The 18,649-nt window shown below is 40.1% G+C and overlaps 1 protein-coding gene across 1 annotated transcript in view; it reads left to right on the plus strand.

Annotated features, from left to right (window-relative positions):
• The window catches only part of col15a1b (collagen, type XV, alpha 1b), a 31,012-nt gene extending 15,059 nt beyond the window's left edge, over positions 1-15,953 (plus strand). Inside the window, exons 17-44 of the mRNA XM_020613390.1 lie at positions 219-254; positions 361-471; positions 606-665; positions 745-780; positions 963-1,004; positions 1,297-1,359; positions 4,160-4,195; positions 4,471-4,554; positions 4,904-4,969; positions 5,365-5,400; positions 5,728-5,790; positions 7,348-7,437; positions 7,992-8,027; positions 8,087-8,107; positions 8,332-8,388; positions 8,854-8,913; positions 9,167-9,211; positions 9,997-10,078; positions 10,216-10,241; positions 10,781-10,870; positions 10,985-11,129; positions 11,276-11,331; positions 11,562-11,693; positions 12,024-12,122; positions 12,343-12,417; positions 13,151-13,348; positions 13,501-13,616; positions 15,133-15,953. Coding sequence (XP_020469046.1) covers positions 219-254; positions 361-471; positions 606-665; positions 745-780; positions 963-1,004; positions 1,297-1,359; positions 4,160-4,195; positions 4,471-4,554; positions 4,904-4,969; positions 5,365-5,400; positions 5,728-5,790; positions 7,348-7,437; positions 7,992-8,027; positions 8,087-8,107; positions 8,332-8,388; positions 8,854-8,913; positions 9,167-9,211; positions 9,997-10,078; positions 10,216-10,241; positions 10,781-10,870; positions 10,985-11,129; positions 11,276-11,331; positions 11,562-11,693; positions 12,024-12,122; positions 12,343-12,417; positions 13,151-13,348; positions 13,501-13,616; positions 15,133-15,355 — 2,184 coding nt within the window. The 3' untranslated portion in view covers positions 15,356-15,953. The remainder of the gene's footprint in view (positions 1-218; positions 255-360; positions 472-605; positions 666-744; positions 781-962; positions 1,005-1,296; positions 1,360-4,159; positions 4,196-4,470; positions 4,555-4,903; positions 4,970-5,364; positions 5,401-5,727; positions 5,791-7,347; positions 7,438-7,991; positions 8,028-8,086; positions 8,108-8,331; positions 8,389-8,853; positions 8,914-9,166; positions 9,212-9,996; positions 10,079-10,215; positions 10,242-10,780; positions 10,871-10,984; positions 11,130-11,275; positions 11,332-11,561; positions 11,694-12,023; positions 12,123-12,342; positions 12,418-13,150; positions 13,349-13,500; positions 13,617-15,132) is intronic.
• The last annotated feature ends 2,696 nt before the right edge of the window (positions 15,954-18,649 follow it).

Genomic DNA, 18,649 nt, shown 5'->3' on the forward strand with positions numbered 1-18,649 from the left:
GGGAAAGAGAGTGATTTTGAAGCAGTTCAATGCTGATTACAAGTGGTTTTCTGAAAATATTCTGTACACACACCTCTGCTCTCATATGATGTCTGTGTCAGTTGATCACATATGGACTGACTTCATTAATAATGATCTTATGATTGTTTCAGTTTGCACCATTCTTCATAAAAGTCATGAAGTGCTCACTTGTTTCTTCCTTGTATTTATATACGCAGGGTGACCAAGGGTTACCTGGACCACCTGGGCCAAAGGTAATGAATACCACCTAGCATGGAGCCGGAACAAGGGCAAATCAGTGTTACAGTAATTAAGCAGCTTTTGTTGAAAGGATTTTCTGGTTTCTCTTTATCTCTGCAGGGTGAATGTGGGTCCCCAGGCCCCCCTGGTCCACAGGTGAAGAGAGGCCCAGTAGGGCCCCCAGGACCCCCTGGACCTCCCGGGCCTCCAGGATCCAAATTCTTTGTAGAGGTGACAGTATTTCACACTAACCAGCTACACATACACATCACTGCTGCTATACAGACTAACATTAATTAAACTGAGAGTGTAACAAGTGACAAGAAGTGCAAAGAATGATTTCATGTTGATGTGTTTGCTTTCAGGATATGGAAGGATCTGGGAGGAGTGACATGCTCGTTGGACCAGGAGTCAGAGGCCCACAGGTCAGTACCACAGTGTGTGTGTTTATATAGACTGTATATGTTGTTTCATATACAATTGTATCTGTTTTGTTTGTTACAGGGTTCCCCTGGCCCACCTGGCCCACAGGGTCCAAAGGTAATATATTTATGCATATTCATTATATATACACATTACGCTTGTGGAAGGTGGCTCATGTTCTATTTTTAGCAGCTGGTAGTACTATATGGAGTGTTCCTCTGTGAGAAGTGTGCTGTTGAATACCCTTTTTGTTTCCCCATCTTGCTCAGTAGTTAAAGATACTTTTCTGTGCTTTCTAGGGTAGAGATGGTGCCCCTGGCCCCCCAGGCCTCTCTGTCAAGGTAAGTGGATTCTGAGACAACATTGCTTAAATAAGATATTGTTTGCTCTTTTTATTTGGTGGCAAAAGAAATTAAATTTGCAGACTTTTTTGTGCTATTGTCCTAGTCTTAATTTTTTTTTTAGTGCACTGATACAAACAATGGTGGATATTCTTTTCTCTCAATGGTAGATGTCATTTAAATATTATTAGAAATGCAATACATCTTATTTATGCAACTCCAGTTAAACATGTAACAGTGAAATCAATTTTGCTATTTGCCACTTTTGTGTCCATGCTGTGTATGACTTTAGGGCGAACCAGGGGACCCAGGATCAGTGGGTCTTCAGGGTCCTGCTGGGTTACCAGGTCCAAGGGTAAGTAACAGGCATTTACACAACACAGGTGTTGATGAATCTTCATTTTTCATTATTTTTTGCAAAATAGTTTATTCACTCACATACTTTAAATAACTCTGATCAAGGTTGGCCAAATGTTTCAAATGAACTGATGATGTTGACAGATGTGGAGATGTCCTGGCTGATTAACTCATAGTTTTGTTGTGCACTTACAAACTAAGGTGCAAACATTAAGACAGTACTCTTCAGTTAGTAGCCCCAGTATGGAACTGCTTGTTAAACCATAGTGAATAGTAAGAATAGTTTTAATTTAACCCTTTATAGGGCACTCATTGAAATACTTGGAAATTCAAAGTTTCAACCATAAACCATTACTGAAGGATATTACTTTTGTTTTAATATTTTTTTGACTTTTAAAAAATTTGCATTGTGATGTTGCAAATCATGTGTAATAATTTTCCCAAAAAGTGTATATATAAAAATATTTTTAAAAAACAAATGAGGTTGAGGTTATTTGCACATAAAAAATGTGCAATAAAAATATTTTATTTTCCACAAATATTCTTCATGGCTTTGTTGAGCCAAAGAGGAGGTCTACAGAAGTGGGGACAGGATCTTGTACAGGCTGGCCAGGAACACACTGACAAAAGATAGAGATAGATAGATGGATAGATACAGACTTTATTGTCATTGTAGTTGTACAACAAAATTAGTTTGGCAATTCTCAGTGACCAGCAGTGATAAGTGAATCAAAATAAAACAAGATAGTTACAATATAAATATAAGCAACAACAATAAACCCAACAGCAAATATATACAATGGCATATGTGTACAGTGGGGGGCAGCACGGTGGTGCAGTGTTTAGCGCCGTTGCCTCACAGTGAGGAGGTTCTGGGTTCGCAAACTTTCTGTGCGGAGTTTGCATGTTCTCCCTGTGCTTGTGTGGGTTCTTTCCAGGTACTCAGGCTTCCTCTCACTGTCCAAAAACATGTGGCTTAGGATTGGTGACTCTAAGTAGGAGTGCATGTGTGTGTGCGGTTGTTGGTTGCGTGTTGGCCCTGCGATAGACTGGCGACTTGTCCAGGGTGTACCCCGCCCTTCACCCAATGCTGGCTGGGATTGGCTCCAGCCTTCCTGTGACCCTGTTCAGGACTAAGTGGTATAGAAAATGAGATGAGATGTGTACAGAGGTGTTTGAGTGATGTGACAAGCTACCGCTCTGGGGAAGAAGCAGTTCCTTAGCCTGTTAGTGTGTGTCTTCATTGTCCTGTATCTTTTGCCCAAGGGCAGGGGGACAAACAGTCTGTAGCCTGGATGGGTGGAGTCTTTAATGATGTTGCTAGCCCTCTTGTGTAAGTGGCTAGCATAAACTGTGTCAAAACTGGGGAGCTGGGTTCCCACAATTCCCACTATTCTCTGCAGTGCAGGTGGTGTACCACACTGTAACACAGTGGCAGAGAATGCTTTCTATTGTGCTTCTGTAGAGGTTCACTAGGAGCTGAGAAGGGACTATAGCTTTTTTAAGCTTCCTCAATAAGAAGAGCCTCTGCTGAGCTTTCTTAAATAATTAAGAGGTGTAAACAATCCATGTCAGATTTTTTTGTGATGTGCAGACACAAGAATTTTGTGTCGTTGACCCTTTCAACATCCTCACCATTTATATGGAGGGGGGAGGTGATGCTTTCCCGGTCCTTCTATAGTCCACAACAATCTCCTTTGTTTTTGTGGTTTTCAGGACCAAGTTACTGTATGTGTACCATTCAACAAGGTGTTGATCCTCCTCTTTGTATTGTCTCATTATTCTCAGATATCAGTCCAAGTATAGTGCTGTCATCAGCAAATTTTACTATAGTGTTGGCGGAGTGGGTGGGGATGCAGTCATGGGTGACCAAGGTGAAGAGGGCTGGACTGAGGATGCAGCCCTGTGGTACTCCTGTATTCAGAATGAGAGTGGATGATGTAAAGTTGCCCACCCGGACATTTTGTGGTCTGTTAGTGAGGAAATCCATAATCTAGGATGGTGTGGTGGTTAATCCCGTGTTGTTGAGCTTGTTTACCATTTTGTGGGGGACTATTGTATTGACAGTGGAAATAAAATCAACAAATAGCGTCCTGACATATGTGTTTGGATTCTCCAGATGGGTCAGGCTTGTATGAAGTGCAATTGAGATTGCACCCTCCGTCAAGCTGTTTCCACGGTAGGCAAACTGGTGGCTGTCCAGATCAATGGGAATGCTGGCTTTGATGTGGGACAGAAAAAGCTTCTCGAAGGACTTTATATTGGTTGGTGTAACTGGGCGATAAACATCAAGGCAACTGACTGCTTGCTTTTTGGGCACTGGAACAATGGGGCATGTGGAAAATGTGGCCTGCTGCAGGGACAGGTTGAAGATATTGGTGAACACCCCAGCTAGCTGGTCAGCACATAGCTTCAGTGTGCAGCCTGGTCCTTTGAGAGACTGGTGTTAGACCTGAAGGATATCTTAGACCCCCTGTTCAACCCCCTGCAGTTTGCCTACTGGGCAAACAGGTCAGTGGATGATGCAGTTAGCATGGCACTGCAGTACATCCTGCTACATCTCAACTCCCCGGGTACCTATGCATGGAACCTCCTTGTGGACTTCAGCTCAGTGTTCAACACCATCATCACGAACATCATCCACTCTAAACTGACAGCTCACTGTGCCTGCCCCCAACTGTCAGTGGATCACCAGAATGTGATGATATGTCATCGTTAGTCTCTATTCAGATCACCCTATTGAGATAATGGTGACCAACACATGCATTATACTTAATTTTTGTTTACTCTGCAAACAGGGACCCAAAGGAGAAAAAGGCAGCCCAGGGCTCAAGGTAAGGTTGCCAAGCAAAAGTGATATTGTGCAGAAGTTAATATCTGACAGACCTGAATGTAGTCTGCATGGGTTGTTCTTTGTACCCATGTTTCATGCTTCATGTTTAAATTGAGTGAACTCCCATCATGATTACTTGATGCTATCATATAGTTCCTTCATTTCCCTGCATGCTTATCCCGCCTCCATCTTGCAAACTAGTTACTCCATCCAACTGGTTTCAGACACTTTCTTTACAAGTTTAAGTTTTTTTATTCTCTGTTGTGTGTCTGGCAGGGTGATCGTGGTGCTGATGGACTCAGCATCCCAGGACCACCTGGGCCTCCTGGGCCTTCTGGACCTGTTCTTAATCTGCAGGATGTATGTACACATCTATACTGTATATACACACAAAGATACACGCAAGATGAGTTATGATTTTTAATACATGGAAGTAGTTGATTAACATTAAACATCCAAAGTGATGTTTTAGAGCTTTAAAAAATGTGTACCTGATTGTTATACATAATAAAATTATTTCACTCTAAAGTATAAAAGTGGCTGAAGGAACATTTGCAGGAATGTTTGACACACTCTCCAGGTTTCAGGCCATTTCTCTGATGTAATATGACACCACACCTTCAATTTGATGGCTCTACTGAGACGTCCACGGTCAGATCTGACAAATCTGCCAACAATGTCCGTTACTCATTGTATGCTCTCTTTACAGCTGCTCCTCAATGTTACAGGGGGTATTTTCAACTTCACTGAGATCAGAGGACCACCAGGACCCATGGTGTGTAGAAATACACTGTTAAAGCAAAGTGCCTGTGTTTTTTTTTTTAAGCTTATTTTTTGATAAATATGGACAAAAGATTAAGCAAAAGGGGTAGGTCCCCCAGCTAGGATTCAAAATGAGGATATTACATTTATGTGGTATTAATTAACTATTAACCATTAGGCTACTGAGGCATCCTGTTGCCCCCCAAAAAAGGACTGAAGGAGGGTGATTAATTGTATTATCACCAGTTACATACTGTATATTCCAGCACTTACATAGATTTTAACTACAAATCAAGTAGTTTAATGTATTTTCCTCTGCAGCTAGCTTCTTTGAATTTCTGGGGCTGCATTCTTCTGTTTATGCATGCATGTGTATGATGTGTATGTGTTTGTGTGTGCATGTTGCAGGGCCCTGAAGGCTTGCATGGCAGAGCTGGATTTCCTGTAAGACCATTCTGCAACACTACCTTAGACTGAGCATGCAAACAATTTGATATACATGAGTATTTTGCAGTTTATAAATGAGGATGCAACAATTATTTGAAAGCAATAAAACAATATTTTTAAAGCTTTGCTGCTGTTAGTGGGCTAAACAGGGCAGGTAAAGTATGGCAGCCTTTCTGTCACCAATAGTTATGTTCATTGTATGGTGTTTCTACGGAATGTCTGTTATAGTCCTCAGTGAGGCACAGACCCATAAAAACAAACAAATGTAGAATTCACAACAAAGTTTTGTGACCTAGACCTCATTATTCTTTTGCTCTTTCCCAGGGCCCCAGAGGACCCAAAGGAGACAAAGGGCCTCCAGGTGTACAGGGGCCATCAGGGCTCAAGGTGAGAACTAGACCGCAGAGTGATGACCAAGCTGCGCAGAATAAACATTATGTCACCCTTTAAACCTCAGGGAACAATAAAAACTGTGGAGACAAGGGGTCCTCCTGAATTGTCCAAAAAAAGAAGAAAGAATCCACAATCTCCATAAATAATCATACCATAACAAAATGATCATAACATGTGGTGTGATCCTCATCTAAGTTATAAATATAGACCAACACAATGCGCTAAGAACACACAAAATAAATAACAATAATTTATTTGCTTATATATCACTTTACAACACCCAAGGGAGCTCAAAGTGCTTCACAACAAAATATATAAAAATAAAAGCAGAACATGTTAAGACACATAAACTAACAAAAAGGAAAGGTTAAAATTACACAAATTTAAAACCACAGTCTGTAAGCGACTATAAAACTCCTGTACAATAAAAATTAGTCAAAGTACAAACAAAATAAGATTACAGAATATAAAATCAGAAAGCCTGAAGGCACCTGTATACAATACTGATATTTTGCTGGTGCCCAAAGTATTGTACTGTAACTGGAGCCTTGGATTTATAACTGGATGAACTTCCTTGAACATCAAACATGCACTTCCTGTAACTGCAGATCAGACCTTGAGAATGTTCAGAAAGAATTTTGGATCGTTCTTCCTCAGCCTCGCCTTAGCTCGTCCCAAGGCATCTCTGCTGGGTTAAAGTCAGACTGGATCATCTAAGAGGGGGAGCTGGAAGCTATTCATTACTGGATTAACTTTGATGTTTAGGGTCATTGTCCTACTGCATCACTCAACTTCTGTTGAGCTTCAGCTTGCAGACAGTCACCCTGACATTAACCTGGAGAAATCCACAATAAACTTCATTTTCCCCTCCATAATAGCAGCTGCCCAGGCCCAGATGCAGCAAAGTGACCCAAAATCATGATGCTTCCTCCTCTGTACCTCACCATGGGGATGATGTACTGTATGTAATATGAAGTACTGTGTGTTCTTCCCAAACAATTCAACCTTAGTTTAATCATTCCAAAAACTTCTGATGCACAGTGATGGTATCTTTCCTTTTTTTTTTCCTCTGTGGTGTAACTTTTAACTAACTTCTACTTGGTAGACTCAGGGACATGTCAACCAGCTCCAGTTAGTTATTTCTGAGTGTAGTTTGAGTCACAGTAGCTCTAACCCACACCTGCAGTCTGGCTTCACTGGTTAGACTTCAGGTGGATGTCATTAGCCTTGGGGTTCATATAGTTTTTTCTAACCTGCACTTAAATAATGTATGTTATTAGTTATTGGAAATGATTTGTTCATAATTATAACCTAAACCTAAAATATGTCCATATTTTAGAACATATCTATATATATATGCAAGTTATTTCAAAGGGTTTTTTTTACTTTTGCTTGCCACTGTAGACAAATTGCAAAGTCACCTAAAGAACAAAAATTTGAAAATTCTTATTTCATAAAGGCTTGTACACTTTTATTATTTAGACTTTATGCTACTGAGCCGAGTAAAATAAATAATGAAAATGTCTAAATCACATTTCTTTACACTAACAGGGAGAAAAAGGAGAACCCGGGGTGACCATTGCTGCTGATGGAGCTCTCTCATCTGCGCCGAGAGGCCCCCAGGGGCCCAAGGGCATTAAGGTACTAGCCCTTAACTGACTCTATTGTATCCTGCTGACTAACTGATGCTTAAACCATTACTACAGTGGTCAGATGCATCTCCAGTGCTGTGAAGTAACTGAACACGCTAGTGTTTATATGGTTGTTGTAATTCTGTAAAATTCCAGTTAAGCTAATTGTTACAGTTGGAGCCATTTGGAACCAATGAAAGTAAATTTCATTGGTTCCAAATGGCTCCAAATGGCTGGTTATTACAAGATGCTGCTGCTGCTGATTGTAGAACAAGAACAAAAGTGACACAGGGACCAGAACACCAAAACCAGACTCACTGTAGATTCTAAACCCTAATGGAGACCACAACATTTAGTACTTTTTGGAGACTTAAACTGGCACCAAATTTGGTGCTTTTTAAAGATGGGAATAATCCTTCTGTTATTCTAAAGAAATAACTTTTTGTACCTACCGTCAGAAAAATCATGTTTTTGAATATATATATATATATATATTACTACCATTAATGTAAATGTCTACATGCCAAATATTCTCATCTGGTGCACTGCTTTGTATTTTTTTAGGGTGACCGTGGGTTCCCAGGACCACCTGGAGTTATGGTGAGTTCATATAAAACAGAAGATTAATAGCTCCAAAATTTATACCATCTTACAATAATTTTATCTTCCCTGGTCGCCCAGTGAGTACCATTTATTTGGTTGTATACTGTCAGGAAACAAGCACTTCCTCTGTATGTTGAGTCTGAGGTAGTGACTCAAAAGTCAGTGGAAAAAAATGTAAACGCCCAGTGTGGCAGTGTTGCAGTAGCAAGATCAATATAAAAAAATCTTTTGATTTATACATGTATTATTATTACATGTATACTGATGATGCATATCAATAATGTGATTCTTTTTTCTGTAGGGACGACCTGGTGTGCCTGGAAAGAAAGGCAATAGAGGAGATTCTGCTGGCCTACCAGTAAGAGGAAGAAGATAGCCATTTTCCCCATTGTTATAGCCCAAATCAATAAATTATTTAACCATTAAAAACTACATGTATATTTACAATTTCACAACTAAATAAGATAAGCATTTTGTGATTTTTCTAACATGATTATAGTCAGTATTTTTACATTAACAATGAATCACATGACAACATCACTACGTTTGTAGTGATACATTCAGAGAATTTTCACTGGACTCCTCAGATAACAGCTCTGTAGAACATTATACTAAAACACTAAATCTTTTAGAGGTCATTGTTTGGGTTTTCCAGCCCACCAAGTCTCATTGTTCTTATTGTTCATCAAGCAGAACTTCAAATGAATGCTACTGCTCCTCCTTGTCCACTGGATGTGTAAATAGGAAACTGCTCACTAGCATTAGCAAACAAAGCAGCTTTATAAGTCAGTAAAATGACAATGTTTTGTTCGCTCTGTCTCAGGGACCCCCAGGTCCTCCAGGCCGCCCTGGACTTCCAGGAAGGATTCTTGGTCTGAATGGAGTAAGTATGGCTCTGAGGTTATGTGTACTAAAGCTCTAACATGGACAAAATTTTAAAAAATTCAACCTTTAGCAGGTTTTAATTTTCAAAAGGATTTTTCTACAAACAAAAATTCTGCCATCAGAATTAAAAAGTTAATATGTGTCTCAACTGAAGCCTGCAAAGCTCATCAGTGTTTTGACCCTGACTCTACTGAAGTTGATTTACTTTGCACCTTTAGTCTGATTACACTGCTCTTCTTTGAATCTTAAAGACAGTGTTTCCATTGCGCCCCAGACCGCACTGCAAAAAGCAACGAGTAAGTCTGAGTCGGACCATCTGGTCGGTCTGTTTCAGTCTGAAATTAGACCGTCTGGTGGTTCTATTGGTATGTGGGTGTAGCAGCATGGTGGCTCTCTGGTCTGGGCTACAAACCACACCTTGTTCTTCCCCCATTGTTTACCTCTTCCCCTCTTTCTTTGTTCTCCTACTGTACTAATGATGTTTGAAAGGCTACATGTCTGTGGGTCTGTTCTCATTTCATCAGGCATTAACACACCCCATTTATTTTTTACTTGTTTAAAAGGTGTTGTGGGTAAAGTTATCAATGTGTTAGTTTATTCTGTTGGTTGTGACAGCTGCCAATTTATAATGTAGCTGTCTGGCTGTGGTCTAGCGGGCTTCCAGGTGGTCATTCGAGGTTACTCACTGTAAAACACAATCCCCTGTGATAAAATAAGGAAATGTTCTCATCATTTATGAACCCAGATTTGTTTGTACAGGCTTTAATCCTAATTCCTAACTTTTTGTATTTTAACCTTTACAGCTGGGTGACGGTTTCTGTGCAGCGATTTCCAGCATGCTTCCTGTGTATTTAACAGATGTTTTGCAGTAGTGACACCACAGTTTTAATCTTTGACATTTGTGTTTTTCTATTTTAACTCGAATTTGACAATTTTTAACATCTTCTTCATGAGTGTTTTATTTAAAAAAAAATGAATTTAATCAGTGTTCAGTTGTCTGTACAGTTGGTCTGACTGTACCTGTACATGTGCACATGCTGGCATCTATGTAGTGTTAATGGGTGTGCACACGTTTGTGTAGGAGTCAGTAACGAGGGGACATTCAGTTGGAGCTAAAGGAGACAAAGGGGATGAGGGCTTATCTGGAGAGCCAGGCACACCCGGTAAGACCTTTATTGCAATACAGGTTTCATTAGCTGCAATCGAGCAAAATCCTGGATTCATAAAAATCCAGTTTCATACAGGTCAGTGACTGGAGGAACTTGTATCACTTATGTCATGTTATTTTTCCTCTCCACAGCACCTGGGTTTCCAGAGGTACTTGTGGTGAGGACTGCTTTTTCACACACTATAGATTTAAAGCAGTCAAGGTCAGAGAAAACAGTGACTAGAAAACCATCAGTGCAAAAAATAAATAAATAAAATAAATTTGATAAATAAACATAGTGGAACATTTAGCAGCTAAAGAGCCACACATCATTTTTTTAGGAGTTGATCAAGACCAAAACACAGCTGAAAGTAGAGTGAATAGTTTACTTAGATTCAGAGGGTAGCCAGAAAAAGGCATATCCAAAAAAAAATACTCATGCTGCTTATAGTGTGTATGTCTAAAGACCAGTTCAGGTTGAAGTTCCTCATACAGAAACCATAAACAGACCTTAGGTCTTTTGTTGACTACTTTAGTTGCTTTTTCTCATTCGCTTGCTAATATGTGGGAGGTTGTGAGTTTCACAAACAAAAAGGTATGTAGTTTGAGAGACAAACTGAAACATGTACTGTATCTTGAACATCTTGAATTTTGAACTTCTCTTTAAATGGCCTTGTGGTTTCTCTTCTGTACTGTTGTCTCTTGGTGGATCGATCAGGGTGCTCGAGGTGATCAGGGATACAAAGGTCAAAAGGGAGAAAAGGGGGACACTGGTCCTCCTGGATTTCCAGGGAGGTCAGGACTTGTGGTGAGTTCTAATAAGAATAAGCTGCATCCTTTAATTACTATTCCAATTTCCAGTCATTTTGAAGTTGCAGTGAGGAATGACCATGTGAATTAATTTGCCACTGTGTTTCTGTAGGGCCCAAAAGGTAAGTCGATTGTGGGTCCACCAGGTCCTGCCGGTCCTCCTGGCCTGCCTGGAGCTCCTGGTTTCGGACGACCTGGTCCTCGTGGGCCCCCTGGCCCTGCTGGACCCCCAGGACCTGCACCTGCCTATGGATCCGGTATGTGTGTGATGGAGAGAAGAAGAGAGACTGAAAAATATTTCACCTTTTTTTACCCCCCTTTATCAACAAAAGTTACTGACCAAACTCTGTGCATATGGTGAAGTTGACTCATTGGTTTCTATCTGTATTTCTTATGTCACCAGCTGTCAGTTTCCCCGGCCCTCCTGGGCCTCCTGGTCCACCAGGACATGCCAACCCAGTAAGACACTTGTGTTCCCTTGAGCAGGGATTTGTTCTTGGTCTGCTGTATTTCAGTTGTCCACCACTTTATAGTGATTCACAGAAAATCTCCAGTCTCACCACACATTTAATCACAGAACTTAGTCACAACATGGTAATATAGTTTTTATTATGGTAGTGATATGTCAGCCATATAGTAACTTTTTAAAGTGCCTGTAGCACTGACACTGTGATGTTGTGTGTACTCAGGTGACCACCTATAAAACAAAGGACTCTCTAAGCAGAGACAGTGACCAGTCTGCACAAGGAACCCTGGCTTATGTGTCTGAGAAGGGAGGACAGCTATACATCAGAGTGCACAATGGCTGGCAAAATATCCAGGTGTGTATTGTACACCGGCATGTGTATGTTTGGTTCAGTGTGCTAACCTGTCATTTATTTATACAGTATGTAATTTACTATCACTGTACCAATAAAAGTATTTTATTAAAGATAAACTATGTAAAAATGTCACCTGTTAATGAGGCAGAATTGAATTTTCACAAGATGAACACATTTCAAATTTTGAGTTTGGCCTACAATACAATAAAATAAATGTAACATTTGTGTCATCGTCTAAAGTCACATTTTACCTAATAAAAGTGAATCTGACTGGTGAAAAAAAAGGGATCATTACTCTTAACCAGATTCTGAATATATGTATTCTTTCAGCTTGGAGAGTTGATCCATCATGGACCTTCCTCCTCAGCATTATCTCAGGCTCTCAGCAGACCTGGAGAGTGGAGTAGACCACACAGGATCCATAGCCAGGTTCATGCATATACACACACACACACACACACTGTAAATGCACAGAGAGAACAGCCACAGTAGGAAAATGTGTTAAGACCAGATGTGTTTCTCATTTAAAACTATGTAATAATACATGTATTTTTGAAAGTTTTTTTGTCAACATTTCTTTCATTTAGCACTCCTAGAAAAAAAATTACAGAAACAGTTTTTCATGTTTTTAATTCATCTTCTTTAACAGGAGCTGCAGCAGGGCAGTAGAGGTTATCAGCCCAGCTATAACGTACTACCACAGACCTTCAACACTGTATCTGGGGTGAGTGTAATACACACATGTATTGCAGTTGAAGCCATCAGTTGTGTTGTGCTGAGGTAGCATCCGTATACAGCAAATAGCCTTATTCAGCTACTGTAATAGTCACTCAACCAAGTACTTTAACATATGAAGGTTAATCAATCTGGAAAAGAAGAGAACTCCAACTGTTGTTTCAAAGGCAGCTATAAAATTCATAATACACTATGATGGAACCAGGAAAAAAAGACCAAGAGTTCCCTTTGCTGCAGAGAAAAGGTTCATTAGAGTTGCCAACCCAAATCAGTGCTTCCCAGAAGAGACTGTGAATCAGGCCTTCATGGTCAAATTGTTGCCAAGGACTGAACAAGAAGAGATCTGGTTGGGGCAAGAATGAGGTCCGTGAAAATCTGTATTTGAGTCAGGTTTCAAAATTTTGCTCCAACTACTGTGTGCATATACGGGGAACCATTCAAGACTGCTGAAAAAACATTCCAGGTGACTAGCTCAGGAAGCTGACTGAGCGAGTGCGAAGAGTGTACAAAGTTGTCATGGAAGCAAAAGGTGGCTACTTTTTGTTTACTACATAATTCCATTAATGTTATTTCAACGTTTTGATGCCTTCAGAAACTATTTACCATCTGCCATGGACGTAAGTAGCCAGCCAAACTCTGGCATGCCTGACTGATGCAAGATCTGAGTCCGATTTGGACAAAGTATATTTTCTCATTTCTTCTGTGTTTTTTCTTCTTCCCAGCTCCACCTGGTAGCTTTGAACACCCCTCTGAGAGGAGATATGCGTGGCATCCGTGGGGCAGACTTCCAGTGCTACCAGCAGGCTCAGTCCATGGGGCTAACAGCCACATACAGGGCCTTCCTGTCTTCACACCTCCAGGACCTGGCAACCATTGTGAGGAAGGCAGACAGCAATGACATGCCAGTGGTGAATCTCAGGGTGAGGAGAAATGTATATTACATATATATGTAATATATGTCTTCCTACAAGTTTAAAGATACAAACATGATTGATGATGTGTTTACTGTTGGAATCTTTCTTTGAGGGTATTCAGTTCAGTTGTATTGATCTCTTCTCTCCACTTCTGCCAGGGAGATGTTTTGTTCAGTAGTTGGACATCCATCTTCTCCGGGAATGGAGGCACATTTAACCCATCCACACCTATCTACTCCTTTGACGGACGTAACATTATGACTGACACAGCATGGTGAGTGTGTTTATGTGCAAGCAAGTACTGTAAGGAAAAGTTATTTGTCTGGAGAGAAATGAAATCCAGTCATCAAAGCTGATGACCTTTTCAGTCCCAACCTGTATGAAAACATGTATTATTTAACCTTGAAAAAGCAGTTCATTTTGTTTATGCATCCATGTGTGTCACGTGTTGCAAGTAGTTGCACATGTAACCAATGTGTTGCCTTAATTTGACAAGCTACCAGTCAGCGATGGATGACATTAAGCAAAAATATAGCTTTGAGTCATGATTCAGATTTGGATTCAAATGCATAACAATGTCATCCTCAATACAGTTCCAACAGTTGATCTTTATTTAGTAACTGCAAGTAAACAGCAGCAAAGGGATCCAAAGTTGTAGTCAAGGAACAAGCAGTGCTCAGAAACGGGCTAACAGTCTACCATAGGCCAAGGCAAAACCTAGCAGGGTCAACAACAGATAAACTAGCAGGAAATTCAGTCTGGAAATTTACAGCAGGCAATGCACACTAGACAATCTGGCAAAAGGTAAATGGGAAATGACCAGTATACTGTATGCACGAGGGAGTGATTAGGAAATGAGGGACAGGCGAGCAGGTGGGCAGTCACGGTCAGGTGTTTTTAGTGGTGGGAAGGAGGGGGATGCAGAGCAGTAGAGGAGGGGTAAGAGCTGAAACAAGGGGAGAGTTAGTGATGTGGCAGAGAAACAATAGAGCACAACTGACTGACATGTGACAGCTTTGCGTCTCAGGTTTTGATCTCAGATAAGGTAGTGTCAGGTACAAATACTGCATCAAATATTGTAGTTAAGTACATTTTTGAGGTACTTGTACTTTGAGTACTTCTATTTTCTGCTACTTCATGCTTTGACTTCAATATATTTCAGAGAAAAATATTGTACTTTTTTATTCCACTAGATTTATTTGATGACTTAAGTCACTTTAGTTACTAGTTACTTTTCAGAACCATATTAATAATTCAAAATACAGTAAAATCATAAGACTTTATTGATCCTCAGAGAGATAATCACATTCTCCAGCAATACATACAGTAGAGTAATTCAAATTATAAGCATATAAGGCAGCTTGCATGATGAGTACTTTAGGTACTTTGAGTATACTTTGCTGATATTTGGTGCTTTTACTTACATTTTGAATAAGGGACATTTACTTGAAGCAGAATTTGTAAATACTACTTTTGCTGCTTTTATTTATGTAGAATATCTGAGCAATTTATTCACCACTGGGTTCTGGTTTGAGTTTTAGCCCTGTACAGAACTTGAAACACCTCCATAAAACTCAACACAGAAGCAAAGATGTTAACCACTGCGGAAGCAGCTACAGTTGAAATGCTAAGTAACTGCTGACCTAAAGTTTCATATCACTTGTACTTTAAACAAATGTGTCTCTTTCAGTCTAATCTTCCCAGCTTTCATCTCCCTCATCTTGTCTGATTTAGCACAGTGGCTGCCCATGCAACATCTGCTCACTAAGTCTCTCTTCATCTTACCTCAGGCCAGAGAAGTTGGTATGGCATGGCTCCAGTACTGTGGGCATCCGCATGACCACTAACTACTGTGAGGCGTGGAGGACAGCTGACATGGCGGTGACAGGCCAGGCTGCCCTGCTGCAGACAGGACGACTGTTAGGACAACACACCCGTTCCTGCTCCAACCACTACATAGTGCTGTGTATAGAGAACACATACATGGGCAACATCCATCCAAGGAGGACCTGAACAGACATCAGAAACACAAACACATATGCAGGTGTGGTGAAAGTAGAACATGTGACACGGTGCACATGAAACACGTGCAGGAACATAGAGACATTATGTTGACATCTCACTGTACACAGACAGAGCACACATCTGTTCACCTGTGCAGATAAAACATGCAAACATGTGAACATGCAGAAGCAGGCTCCTACACTTAAGCACACAACATCCACACACGATGTTGCCACATATCTGTCCATGTCTAAATTAGAATGATTTATATTCACTATACTGTAAACATGTAACAGCACAGCATGTCATCACTGAGGACTTAGTGATTTATCTACAGATTCCAGTGTTTAAATGAACGTGGTTGGCATTATTTCGTTGTATGTGTTACAACGACAATAAAGGATAATCTTATCTTATTATTAACTGATACAATCAGAGTAGAGCTGAGTATCTTAAAGGACCAACCAATGTTTTGTTTTCTCTCTAGCCACAAAATATATGTACTTTATATTTCTGCCTCTGATTCATCATTGTTTAAAAGATACAGTTGGTCATTTTCTATATTAACAGTATTTTCAACACTTTCCATATAGAGACTAAAACCAACAGTGATTTGCCTCTAGTCACTATTAATGTCTGTCAGTCCTGGATTAGTTTTTTGTCTGTGCCATAAACCTCCACTGATGTTCAAATACAATTAAAAACATATCAGGGAAGCACTCTGCTGCACTGGGATACGTTTACTTATTACGAAACACAAGACCCTGATATTTTTCAGGAATGTCGCCCCAAAGGCTCTGATCAGCCAAAACTTTATAAAGTGTCTGAAGTAGGCAAGAGTCAAGGGCCCATGCACAAAATCTCTGGATATTCTTGACAAATTTCAGACAAATAAGATGTTAAAACCTATTCACCCACGCCATGCTCTATCCAGCACACTTCCATCAAAGCATGCACTCCACCTTTCTATAAATAACTTTTATGTATCAAACTGCCAAACAATATGGTGATGCAATACACTATTAGAATGTTTGGAATGTAAAATAGTGAGAGCTATGTCAATTGTATATAATGTAGACACTGATGACTTTGATGGGGACTCAACTCAGACTCAATTCAGACTCGACTCGGATTATACTTTGGTGACTTGGACTCAAGGTTTAGTTACTTAACTACAACACTGGTCGCAATATACACTGTGTGCACAATTATTAGGCCAGTTGTATTTTTGAGGATTAATTTTATTATTGAACAACTACAGTGCTCTTGGTCAATCCAAAATGTTAATAAACCTCAAACCTGAATATTTAAGAGAGTAAAAGAGAATGTCTATGTGTGCACAATTATTGGGCAACTATTAGTGTGCAGAATTATGCAACTAAATGAAAAACAAAAAATTTCCCATCTTACTTGTTTATTTTCATCGGTCAAAGTGAGAATAATAAACAACTCAAAACTTACAAATTAATATTTGACATAAAAAAAAAATGTGTTACCAATATAGCCACCCTTCTTTTCAATACCAGTCATAAGCCTTCCATTCATGGAGTCTGTCAGTTTCTTGATCTCTTGACAATCAACTTTTTGTGCAGCAGCAAGCAGCCTCCCAGACACTGTTCAGAGAGGTGTACTGTTTTCCTTCACTGTAAATCTCCCATTTAAGGGCCCACAAGTTCTCAGTAGGGTTTAGGTTGGGTGAGGAAGGGGGCCATGTCATTATTCTTTCATCTTTAAGGCCTTTTACTGGCTAGCAATGCAGTGGAGTACTTCGATGCATGAGATGGAGCACTGTCCTGTATAAAAATAATGATCTTCTTGAAAGATGCAGACTTTTTCCTGTACCACTGCTTGAAGAAAGTGTCTTCTAAAGTAGGTTTGGGAGTTGATTTTGAGTTCATCTTCAACCTGAAAAGGTGCAACTAGCTCATCTTTAATAATACCAGCCCCTCTCGTCCACCTTGCTGGCATCTGATTCGAAGTAGAGCTCTATGCCCGTTACTGATCCAGCCACAGGGCCATCCATCTGGTCAGTCAAGAGTCTCATCAGTCCATAAAACCTTTGAAAAATCTGTCTTCCGATATTTCCTGGCCCAGTCTTGACATTTCAACTTATGTGTTTTGTTCAGTGGTGGTCGGGTTTCAGCCTTCCTTACCATGGCCATGTCTCTGATAACTGAACACCTTATGCTTCTGGGCACTCCAGGTAGGTTGCATTTCTGGAATGTGACAGCACTGGAGGATAATGGGTTCCTGGTAGCTTCACGTTCAACTCTTCTTAAATCTTTGGCAGTTAATTTGTGTATTTGTTTCCCTCAACACGTTTCTTGCTACCCTGTTGACTATTTGCAACAAAACATTTGACGGTTCTGTGATCACGCCCCAATATCTTAGAAATTTCAAGGGCGCTGCATCACTCTGAAAGACTTTACAATTTTTGACTTTTCACAGTCAGTTAAGTCTCTTTTTTGGTCCATTTTGTCTGAGGAAAAGAAGCTGCCTAATAATTATGCACACCTTGAAATAAGGTGTTGATCTCCTTAGGCCACACCGTCCCTCATTACACAAATACACATCACCTGATATGCTTAAATCCAATAAGCATGCAAGTTTATACAGCCTGAAGTTGGAAACTATGCATGAAAATGATATGGTCAAAATACTCACTTGCCTAATAATTGTGCACACAGTGTAGTGTGTGCTGATAAAATTTCCTACTGGAAGTGGAAATGAATGAACACCAGCAGATGCGTGGAAAGGTAGAAAGATATGTTAGCATCAGGTTTTGAATATTTGTTTAACTGTGATTTAACGCTATATGTGGTTTAGGACAAAAAGACTCAAAACCACTAATATGGTCATTTAAGTCCCTCCTCCATTGTCATCACTTAATTTCATTTTTTATGGAACATAGCCCCGTGGTACAGCTCACAGCTCTGCTCCCTAAAGCAGGCATCACGAAAAATGGAAAGGAGGTGACGCTCCACTAAGTCAGAAGAGTTTTTCATAGCCTGGAAAGATAGTTTAATAACATATAAGAAAGCCCTTCATAGTGCCAGAACCGCATTTTATTCATCACTGATTGAGGAAAATAAGAACACCCCCAGGTTTCTTTTCAGCACTGTAGCCAGGCTGACAAAGAGCCACAGTGCTGTTGAGCTTAACATTCCCTTAGATCTCAGCAGCAATGACTTCATGAGCTTCTTTACAAATAAAATCACAACTATTAGAAAAAAAATTAATCAGATCCTTCCCACAACTCTCACAGATATATCATCAAGTACAACGGCTTTAGACACATCTGTA

This window comes from Monopterus albus, unplaced genomic scaffold, assembly GCF_001952655.1.
Source record: "Monopterus albus unplaced genomic scaffold, M_albus_1.0 scaffold133.1, whole genome shotgun sequence".
Taxonomy (NCBI): domain Eukaryota; kingdom Metazoa; phylum Chordata; class Actinopteri; order Synbranchiformes; family Synbranchidae; genus Monopterus; species Monopterus albus.